Genomic DNA, 12,343 nt, shown 5'->3' with positions numbered 1-12,343 from the left:
TTTTTGCTTTAAGAGGAGGAAAATCAACGTGCACAGACTAGCTTCATGCTAATGCGTTGTTTGTGTTGCTCTTTTAAAGCACTTTGCTGCAATCCTGCAACAAATGTGCAACACTGAAAAAGAAATGTGATGTTATATGTCACCTACTGTAGGTACTCTTTATTCAACCAACATGTTTCAGCACAGGGTGGTGATGAAAAATCAGGTTTAACATTATCTATAGTGATTTTTTTCTAGCTGCTCTCATGACATCAATATGCATCTAAATCTACCTCTAATTCCAAAAACCTTATATGTAGGATGTGAAGACTGTAGGACTTAAATATTATGAATCAAGAGGATCCAGACACTGGAGTAAACTTACTTTAGATAACTTTTTTAAAAAAATGAAAATTAATTAGTCAAGTAAATCCTGTAGAACAAAAACAAAACAGCGGGAGTTCCCCGAGCAAACAATGGGGATCAGGGATTGGTTGTTAAATGCACATTTACAGCTCATTCATTTCACTGTCTGGTGATGATTTTAGTTAGAGCAGTTATGGCCTCTCCAAAAAGTTGATAGATTTATAGGCATTTTTAAGGCAGGAAAAAAAAAATTAGAAGTTCTCCAAATGCAAAAAGAAAGTCGCCACGTTATGAGTACATGCTACACACACTCTGTTAGTTTGAGGATGCACAAGCACACAGGTGACAGGACACATATCACTGCCAACTGCTGGAGACAGTAATTCAAATGTATAGCGCATGCAAGCTGTAAAATACAGAGAAGCGCAAAATGAACAGGTGAAATATGGTCAGGTGCAGGGAAGGACCAGGGAGGTGAAGGTGAGGCAGAAGTCAAAGCAAATAAACACATTTGCCTCAAAGATTGGCCCTGTCTATCAAATGAAAAGGGGGAGGGTACAGTTTATGACATCCCCTGGTTTATTCCACTGGTCAACAATTGGTGACAGTGATCAACTAAGAAACACAGCAGCAATTCAGACAGAGGGAAGGAAGTATGAGACTGCTAACTAATGTTAGCATGGATGTAAACATAGATGTCAACAATGCAGGTTTTGAAATATTCCAGAGAATTGGCCTTGCAAATGTTTTATGAGGAAGGAAATGCATTCAACAGGTTTCTTAGGCCTCAAGGGTGCATATAATGCATTTTTGTGTGTGACACTGAATTTAAAAATAACAGTGTTTACCAGAAAACTCCACAGGGCACCTTTAGCTTATTGTAAAAATTTGGGAAAAAAGTATCTTGTCTTTGTGTGGTAATGCATTAGCGCACAGGGGTTAATCTGAGAACTCCCTCTTGCTTGTGCATTAAAGGAGGCTCTGACTCCAATGATCTTTGACAAGCAGCAAGAAAATACCAATATCAATAGAAGCATTAAAAAGATTGACATATTCATATTCATTAGGCATGTCCTACTCCAACTGCAATAATGCAGCTTTGACAAACACAATATGCAAAGTAAAAATTCACCATACATACTGTATGTCAAGCAAGTTTCAAGTATTTGCAAGCTGATTTTCATGCTACACAGATGTGCACTGAAACCAGCGGCAGCCTGCAAGGTAGGAAATGAATTTATGAACTTCAGATATGCGCTGGAAAATGGTCAGCACTAACATAAGTACGCTAAATGCAATTTGTTATTTAAGGGCTAAAACATCCAGCACAGGCGTAGTCCTTGAATATAGCAACACTGTGAGTGATGTAAGCCATTATTCTGCCTTTATGCTTGTGGATATTGGTGCACTGAAGACAGTGAGGAAGGAATTTAAAGACATCCTTTCCGGGGGAAGCAATGAAGTCACCTTTGATATAGTTTTTTTTTTTATCTTAAATTAATGGCAGAATGGCCAGCATTTGTTCTCTCAGTTTTCATCCTCTTCGTATTCAGCAGGGAAAGCTTGAGTGTGCTACTCTGTTGCAATAGTGCAACAGAGCAGCAACACAAAAGTGATGAATACAGGTTCAAGATTAAATATTTATAAAAGCAGATAAAAAGAAGATAAACAAATGATCTAGTTCTTGATCCTTATTAATTAATGGCCTGTATTTAAATTTAGGTTAGTCACAACATGTAAAGAATACGGGCAAGTCCATGTATCCCATGACAAGGGTAGATGTGTCATCCCAGTTTTCATATTTCTCCTCACCACAAACAGCCAATCCAAGCTCTCAGTTCTACCTGAGCGCCTCCAAATGTAATTTCACTGCATAATTGGATAGATACCCAGAGCCTGCTATCATTGTCTGTGCATTAATCTGAATCGTCCCATTTGTTGTTGACATTGTTTTCAAAGACTTACCCCTAAACACATTTGTATTTGCGCTTAAGTACTCCTTTCGCTTGGCATATCTGTCTGTGATTGTGGCAGCAAGAGGAAGACTCTTAAATTATGTTATAACATCGTGAAGTTTCCTTTACCAGTAGGCAATCATCTCTAAACATAAAGGGACTTGATGCGTGTTTAGATAGCTTCTGCAAGTCAACCCATTGATCTGCACATTGCATTTTGCCACCCAGACCGGCCTGGAGCTATAGTCATAAATCATTTATCATGTTATCACAGAAATCATTTACTCCCATTTCTTTTCATAACATTCAAATCTTGGCTACTCTAATACACATACTAAGAGCCTTTGTGCACCCCCTGAGGTACACTCTAATTTACTCATGGTGCCATTGTTAAGCAGACACCTTGATGATGGAAGACCTCCTGTACACAATATGGGATTTCAAAACGTGTCAAGTCGGGTGTAAATCTTGCTGGAGCCTCTGGTGAAACATATTAATTTGAATCTCTATGCTTGGCGGACTTATGGTCTCTTTTTCACGTGTATTTCAGAAAGAAATGAGTTCTCTGCAGGCTATGGGAGAGGTGAGAAAAGAGGCATATCAAAGGCTGGATTGTGCTCTATGGTATAATCCTTAATGAATTCCATTCTTATTTATGACCTGACAGCACACTGTAACTCACCTCTCAATACATACTGAATGGAATTACAGGAGCTGTACAGTAGCAATTGCATGTCAATTGCTTCTGAAACAGAAGGTTATGGATGACAATCAATCAAAAACTCTGGGAGGAAATTTCTAGGTCAGAGGAAAAGAGATCCAGAATCCCTCAGATAAGTCTTCCAGTTTATCTTTCAAAAATAGCCTTTCAAAAAAGTTTCTCTTCTTGTGATGGACAGAAAATAGGTTGGGCCTTTTCTAAAAGGTCACTTCAGTCTTAGGTGTGTTATTTATGGGACTGTGGGAAGCAAAAAGGAAGCTTCATTCTGAACTGCTTCAGATTGCTTTATTAAAACATTATCATATTGGCTTCCACTTTGACTTGATTGTTCATATCCTAGCAAGGAGGAACACCATAAATCATACTCACTGTGCACTGAAAGCTCTATGAATATATTATTCTTATTGTTTTTAGGGACTTTTGCATTTTTATAAAATTCTTGCAATGATGCCATAACTTTTCTATTTAGACGGAAAAGGAAAAATAGCAGCAATTAAAAATGAAAACTCACCTCCAGAGCGAGCTCTCGGTAACAGCCCCCAGGTTGAAGTCATACAGCTTAGTCAAGATCAGGATCACCTACAACATAAGAGCAACAGACACATATAATTACATGCCAAGGTCTGGTCTAAAAAGCCTTCGCATGAGTGCCTCACTAGCATACATTACCTGTCTATACCTAATGATGTGGAATGAATACAACATGTCTGCTTCATCTCTTTACTAATAAATATCAGCCTCATACAGTATGTTATCCCAATGACAAGTGATGCTCGTGTTGTCAGGAGATGTCAGTCTGCTGGTGGCAGGATCTGAAAAAAATCCAATGCGGGCTGTCAAGAGTTGCATCTGTATCTCATGTGGAATGATACCTACATGACAGCAAAATGTGAACATAACTGTTCAGTGAACAATGAAAAGAAATGCAGTAAGTGGCTGCACTGCACCGCCCTCTTTCTTTCCCTTTCTCTTTTTCTCTTTTAACTTTTGTCTTGCTTTTACCTTCAAAATAGTGAAGTAGTTTAGCTGCAAAAGCACCAACAAATGTTGATCTCAAATATTGATGGAAGATGTTGTGTTATTTAACTCATTGGAAGACATCCAGTTCCAGTTTGGGCTAAATGCTTTTGCGTGTTCTCTGAGGATGGTTGGACAATGTGTTTCTGGGGAAGCAAAAATGTGGCCCATAAAAGCCTGCCAAGGCACAGAGGGCAGAGTGAAATGGTGTGCAAACACATTATTGTCACTCCAATGGCATTATAAATGACTTCCCATGGGGATGCTCATAACTCAGCTTAGAAAGGGGGGTGGCGGGGGGGTAGAGTTTGGGGCAGGGCGTGGAGGGAGGAATCAAGAAGCAGAAACATGGCATAATATGACGAGTTTTTTTAAATGCCTGAAAGATAGGTCAAAAGCTCAATTACAGTGAGTTTAAACACATTAACCTTATGGGACCCATGGAACGAGTCATTAAACTGAGAAAAGCCACACAAGACTCAGAGGAACAAAGACATGCCTCTAAGTCTGCTTTGAAAATGTTAAAAACCCAATTGACCCACAATTTAGCCATCAAACGGCCACTGTGCATGGCTGGGACTATCTGCATTACAGGTTAATTAACCAATCACACAGAGAGATAAGCATTTGCATAACTAAATGCACCATGTCTGCAAGGTCCAACACTGGAGTCTGAATCAATTTGGAGTACAGACTTAGTTAAATGGCTGTGATGTTAGACCTAATTGCCTGCTTTGAAAAATAGATACGAGAGAAAAACTCTGCCACACTGTTGATCGTTTGTCTCTTCAGTTCTTTTCTACAAACAACAATGACTCTGTGTCATGGGACATTATAAATACTACAAGGTAAATTGAATCTGGAATTGATTTTATCAGTGTCAAACTAGAGGCAGTTCAGTCCTAACCAAAGAGACTCAAATAGCACAGCAAATTAACAGAGTGAACAACAAATAGACATTCACAGTTTTATGGGTTTCAATCACTTGCGCCATTTTGCACGTGGATCCAATTTAATCAAACGCTCACGAATTCAGATGAGGATGTAAAATAACCTTTAAAAATAGCCCCAAACGGCAAAACTTGATAACAAAAAGCCTCCCAGCACCAAAGCTGCACTTGCCATTAGGAGCTTTGTCTTAACTGCTGTCAACGTGTTTGTATGGTTGGCTCATTAACAAAAGCTGACCCACTGAATTGGGTCAGTGAAGATCTACCTCAGGGACCAACAGACTAGTGAGGCAGATGACTGTTTGGATGATTTGTCCCTAAGTGGATACATCAAGAGTACATCACTGGAGACTGTGTGTTCCCACGTCTTCAACATTATTGATAGGCTGTGCATCTGTGGCTCAAGTCAATAGGGAGCAACTACTATACATGCAAATGCTGGGACCAGTGGGGAGAGCACATGATTTGGACAGCAGATGCGCAACTCGCACTGAGAAGACCCGACAAATGAAGTCGCATTAAACGCAAAAATTCTAAGAGTTTATGGTGAAGTAGTGCATTTATGTAAATACAGGGAACCAACAAACACAAAATGGCTTCCAGAATTATTTTGAGCCTTCTAGGTAAATACAATTCTCCATGCATATCATCACTCACTTGCATACATGAAATTAAGTAAGGACCCTGGAAGGCCAAAAGCAGTGCATTTATTCATGTTTATGTTTTATTGATGTGAGCAAAGAGAGCTTTGCCTCAGGAAAGTCAACCAATCATTTTTCAGATTGGCTCTCACCCTCAGAGGAGTTGGGTTTAGTCATCCTCTTATCCTAACATTCTATTCTTGTTGCTTTCTTTCCCTTCTTTGATTTCCTTTTCTCCTTCTTTCTCTCTTTTTTTTCTTGTCCCTCTCTTTCTTTCATTCTTTCAATCCGTCTGTCTTTCTTTCATTTTCTTCTCTGCCTTTAAAAACAGGCTCTCTAGGTACTTTCTTTTGCTGTGGCTTTTTTTTGCATCCACCATTTAAAAGGAGGAATCTGCACACATGGAGAAGTGATTAAAAAAAATAGAACATCATAGTCAGGTGCTTTTTGGCCATGCAACAGTTTTAACTCTTTCAGATGGCTGAAGAGACAGCCTCCATAGCAACACAGCTATAATGTCATTGTGATATACCGTATCCACACAAATGTCTCATCCACACACACACAGACCTACACGACCCACTTGCACAAGCGTTCAAGCATTCAGCATATGAATGTATGGAGCATTCACAGACAGACTGTTGGACCAAAGCAAATCTTCACAAATTCCCTATCAGTTTTTTTCTTCATTTTTTTTTCTTTTTTTTTTTTTAAGTGAAATGCTCAAATTTTTAGAGTGCTTCAGTGGGACGTGAGAGGCATCTCAACACCATGTTGGTGGGCAGAAAATTTTCTACACAGCTCACAATTTAGGTATGAATCATCTCTGTCTGTGCTACAACATGGCTATTAATAAAATGAAATCATCTGTGCAGTTTTATTGTGCTTTCTAACACACCATACTTCAAATGAAACCTGTTGCATATTCAGCCCCCAGTAAAGCATCATTAAGACAGCACCCCTCAAATATTATTTCTGTCTAATTAGTCAAGGGAAAAAACCTACCCCAACTATACACATCACACCTCCAGATTGTTGTTTCTTTTCTGCTCAGGAGTAACACATCATGGGAAGAAGTAACAATCTTTAGAAAAGTGAGAAATACAGCCACTTTCATGTAGATCTGCCACTGTTTTTGAACCTTGCTCGAGGGGACAACTGAAGGATCTAAATTAATTTCCAAGGGACCCACAAAGTTGAAAACAGTGAATGATGTAAGGCTCTTTGTAATAACTCTGCTAACGGCTCATGCTCAGAGAAGCATTGACACATATCTCTATTTTCTTTACCTTTAGCATCCTCTGAAAAGTTCACTGCAAAAATGATACACATTTACATTCTCATAAATACACATAAGCTTTTGTATATGGTACTGTAGGGTAAACACATCCATACACATAGACATCTCCTGGGAGTAACCCCTGTCTATTTACCTCCCCTGAGTCGAACCACAAAATCAAAATCTCTGACAACTCACTGAAATGTGTTGATGCTAATTAAATCTTTTTCTTAAATATAAGCTTTCATAATAAGCTGCGTCTTCTCAGATATGCCAGCTTTTTTCTTTCAGCTGTCTGGAGGTCAGTGTCTGTGACCTTATCAGAGTTGATGAAAAAGGTTCATTTTGAACCCATGGAGTGATTGCCGACAGTCCATGTGTGCAGTGGTTCATCTGTTTATCTGGGCTGTGTGCATATGCACTTGTACAGTATATGTGTGTGTATTTTTGTGGGCTTTTCTATTTGGCAACGACAGAGAAAGTGTCCTGTAATACAAAATCCTGTAATGATTTATAAAGGTAATAACCTTTAAATTTATATATTTTTTGACATTTTTATACCTTACTATACTATGAAGTTTTTATGCCTTTCTATACTATGACGTTTTATGACATTTTTTTAACTAACTATACTATGATGTTTAATGCCTTTCGATACTAAGACTTACTGCACTATGACATTTTATGCTTTGCTATACTATTATGTTTTTTGCCATTTTTATACCTTAATATACTATGACTATAACGATGATATTGTAGTGGTTAGAACTGTCGCTTCTCAATTAGAAGCTTCTGGGTTCAAATCCCGCTCCCAGGGCCTATCCATGTGGAGGTACTCCAGCAACTGCCCATGAGTCCAAAAACTTACATGTTAGGTTAGTAGGCAACTCTAAATAGCTTCTTCATTGCCTACTATACGATGACATTTTTGACGTTTTAATGCCTTACTATACTGTGACGTTTTTTGTGTTTTTATGCCATACTATACTATGACTTTTTCATGCCTTACTACACTATGACATTTTTGACGTTTTATGCCTTACTATACTGTGACCTTTTTTTGCATTTTTATGCCATATTATACTATGACTTTTTCATGGCTTACTATACTATGATGTTTTTTGTTGTTTTTATGCCTTACTAAAATATGTTGTTTTTTGACGTTTTTATGCCATGCTATATTATGACTTTTTCATGCCTCACTACACTATGACATTTTTGACGTTTTATGCCTTACTATACTGTGACATTTTTTTGCGTTTTTATGTCATACTATACTGTGAATTTTTCATGCCTTACTATACAATGACGTTTTTTGTTGTTTTTATGCCTTACTACAGTATGTTGTTTTTTGACGTTTTTATGCCATGCTATACTATGACTTTTTCATGCCTTACTATACTATGACGTTTTTTGGCATTTTTATGCCTTATTATATAATGTAATTTCATTCCTTTCCATACTATGGCATTTTTATGACATTTTATGCCATACTATACTATGACGTTTTATGCCTTACTATACCATGAAGTTTTTGACGTTTTTAGGCCTTACTATACTATGACCTTTTTTGTTGTTTTTATGCCTTACTACAATATGACGTTTTTTGACGTTTTTATGCTATACTACACTGTGACGTTTTATGCCTTACTATACCATGAAGTTTTTGACGTTTTTAGGCCTTACTATACTATGACCTTTTTTGTTGTTTTTATGCCTTACTACAATATGACGTTTTTTGACGTTTTTATGCTATACTACACTGTGACGTTTTATGCCTTACTATACTATGATGGATTTTGATGTTTCATGCCTTACTATACTGTGACATATTTTGTCGTTTTTATGCCAAACTACACTATGATGTTTTTTGATGTTATTATGCCTTACAATACTATGATGTTTTATGAAGATTTTATGACTTAGTATACTATGACGTTTTATGCCTTACTATACTATGACGTTTTTATATCTTGTTATAGAAAGACATTTTTGTCGTTTTTATGCCTAAATATACTATGAAGTTTTATGCCTTGCTACACTATGATATTTTTTGTCGTTTTTATGCCTTACTATACTATGATGTTTTTTGGTGTTTTTATGACTTACTACAATATGACATTTTATGGTGTTTTTATGACTTGCTATAGTATGATGTTTTTGACGTTTTTATGCCTTACTACACTATGACGTTTTTTGACGTTTTCATGCCTTACTATACTATGATGTTTTATGCCTTACTACACTATGACATTTTTTGTCGTTTTTATGCCTTACTATACTATGATGTTTTTTGTCGTTTTCATGCCTTACTATACTATGACGTTTTATGCCTTAATATACTATGATGTTTTTTGGCGTGTTTATGCCTTACTATACTATGATGTCTTTTGATGTTTTTATGCCTTGTTATAAAAAGAAGTTTTTTTGTCGTTTTTATGCCTTACTATACTATGACGTTTTATGCCTTACTATACTAAAATGTTTTTTGTCGTTTTTATGCCTTACTTCACTATGACGTTTTATGACGTTTTTATGCGTTACTACACTTTGATGTTTTCTGACGTTTTTATGCCATACTATACTATGATGTTTTATGCTTTACTATACTATGACGGTTTATGCCTTACTATATTATGATGTTTTATGCCTTACTATACTAGGACGTTTTTTGATGTTTTCATGCCTTACTACATTATGATGTTTCTTGAAGTTTTCATGCCTTACTACACTATGATGTTTTATGCCATCTTTCAGTCAGAAGGTTCAAATCCAGGTCCTGAGGCCTATTTGTGTGAACTTTACAAGTTGTCCCTGTCTCTGTGTAGGATTTTCTTCTTTTATGTCTTACTATACTATGATGTTTTTTGCCGTTTTTATGCCTTACTTACGATGACGTTTTTGATGTTTTTATGCCTTACTACACTATGACATTTTTTGACGTTTTATGCCTTACTGTACTATGATGTTTTTTGACATTTTTATGCCATACTATACTATGACGTTTTATGCCTTACTATATTATGATGTTTTTTGACGTTTTTATGCCATACTATAGTATGACATTTTATTCCTTACTATACTATGACGTTTCTTGACGTTTTTATGCCTTGTTATGGAAAGACGTTTTATGTCTTTTTAATGCCTTATTATTCTATGACGTTTTATGCCTTTGTACAGTATGATGTTTATGAATGTTTATATGCCGTCTTTCAGTTAGGTGGTTCAAGGTTCAAATCCAGGTCCTGAGGCCTATTTGTGTGAAGTTTGCATGTTCTCCCTGTCTCTGTGAAGGATTTTCTTACTTTATGTCTTACTTTATGACGTTTTTTGCTGCTTTTATGCCTTACTGTACTATGACATTTTTGATGTTTTTATGTCCTACTACACTATGACGTTTTTTGATGTTTTATGCCTTACTATACTATAACGATTTTTGTCGTTTTTATGCATTACTACACTATGATGTTTTTTCACATTTTATGCCTTACTATACTATGTTGTTTTATTCCTTACCATACTATGATGTTTTTATGACCTTTTACACCTTAATATACTATAATTTTTTGACATTTTTCTGCATTACTATACTATGACATTTTATGCCATTTTTATGCCTTGTTTTATTCTTTACCATAATATGATGTTTTTCTGACGTTTTACGCCTTACAATACTGTGATGTGTTTTTGATGTTTTATAAAGTTTTTGGCATGTTTATGCTTTACTATACTATGGCGTTTTTTGAAATTATTATTTATACTATGACGTTTTTATGTCTTGCAATACCATAAGCTTGTGATGGACCAACATTGTGGTACAATAGTTATGCCTGTTTCCTCACACTGAGAAGGTTGAGGGTTAAATACCAAGTTAAGGTTTTCAATTTTTACACCATACTATGCTAAGACACTTTATGGCATTTTTATGCATTACTATACTATGTTGTTTTATTCCTTACCATACTGTGATGTTTTATGACCTTTTACGCCTTAATGCACTATGATGTTTTTTGACGTTTTATATCATACAATACTATAAGGTCTTTGAAAATTTTTATGCCATACTATACTATAAAGTTTTTGGCACTTTAATGCATTACTATACTATGGTGTTTTGAAATTATTAATTACACTATGACGTTTTATGCTTTGCAATAACATAAGATTGTGATAGACGAGCATTGTGGTACAATGGTTAAGCCTGTTGCTTCACACTGAGAAGGTGGAGGGTTCAATGCCAGGTTATGTCTTTCAATTTTTACGTCAAACTATTCTATGACGTTTTTTGGCATTTTTATGCCTTATTATATAATGTAATTTCATTCCTTTCCATACTATGGCATTTTTATGACATTTTATGCCATACTATACTATGTTGTTTTATTCCTTACCATACTATAATGTTTTTATGACCTTTTACTCCACGAAAAACTATAATTTGTTTTTGGACGTTTTATGCCATACTATACTATGACGTTTTTTGAAATTTTTATTCCATATTTTACTATGACATTTAATGGCATTTTCATTCCTTACTATACTATGTTGTTTTATTCCTTACCATACTATGGCATTTTCATGACCTTTTATGCCTTAATGTACTATGATGTTTTTTTGACGTTTTTATGCCATACTATACTATGACGTTTTTATGCCTTGTTATAGAAAGACGTTTTTTGTCGTTTTTATGCCTTACTATACTATGTTGTTTTATTCCTTACCATACTATAATATTTTTATGACCTTTTACGCCACAATATACTATGATGTTTTTTTGACATTTATGCCATACTATACTATGACGTTTTTTGAAATTTTTATGCCATATTTTACTTTGACATTTTATGGCATTTTTATGCCTTACTATACTATGTTGTTTTATTCCTTACCATACTATTCCATTTTCATGACCTTTTATGCCTTAATGTACTATGATGTTTTTTGACATTTTTATGCCATACTATACTGTGACGTTTTATGCCTTTGTATATTATGATGTTTATGAATGTTTAATAATTTGTTTTTGGACGTTTTATGCCATGCTATATTATGACATTTTTTGAAATTTTTATGCCATATTTTAATATGACATTTTATGGCATTTTTATGCCCTACTATACTATGTTGTTTTATTCCTTACCATACTATGGCATTTTTATGACCTTTTACGCCGCAATATACTATGATGTTTTTTTGACATTTATGCCATACTATACTATGACGTTTTTTGAAATTTTTATGCCATATTTTACTTTGACATTTTATGGCATTTTTATGCCTTACTATACTATGTTGTTTTATTCCTTACCATACTATGGCATTTTCATGACCTTTTATGCCTTAATGTACTATGATGTTTTTTTGACGTTTTTATGCCATACTATACTATGACGTTTTTTGACGTTTTTATGCCTCGTTATAGAAAGAGGTTTTTT

General features: G+C 35.4%; 1 protein-coding gene across 1 annotated transcript in view; it reads right to left on the bottom strand.

Annotated features, from left to right (window-relative positions):
• The window catches only part of LOC111235167 (VPS10 domain-containing receptor SorCS3-like), a 54,219-nt gene that overhangs the window by 19,986 nt on the left and 21,890 nt on the right, over nt 1-12,343 (bottom strand). The window contains exon 2 of the mRNA XM_022763503.1: nt 3,533-3,600. Within this exon, the coding sequence (XP_022619224.1) occupies nt 3,533-3,600 (68 nt within the window). The remainder of the gene's footprint in view (nt 1-3,532; nt 3,601-12,343) is intronic.

Source organism: Seriola dumerili, unplaced genomic scaffold (genome assembly GCF_002260705.1).
Source record: "Seriola dumerili isolate Sdu_G_001 unplaced genomic scaffold, Sdu_1.0 BDQW01000478.1, whole genome shotgun sequence".
Taxonomy (NCBI): Eukaryota; Metazoa; Chordata; class Actinopteri; order Carangiformes; family Carangidae; genus Seriola; species Seriola dumerili.
This window is presented reverse-complemented; position numbering and strand designations above follow the sequence as displayed.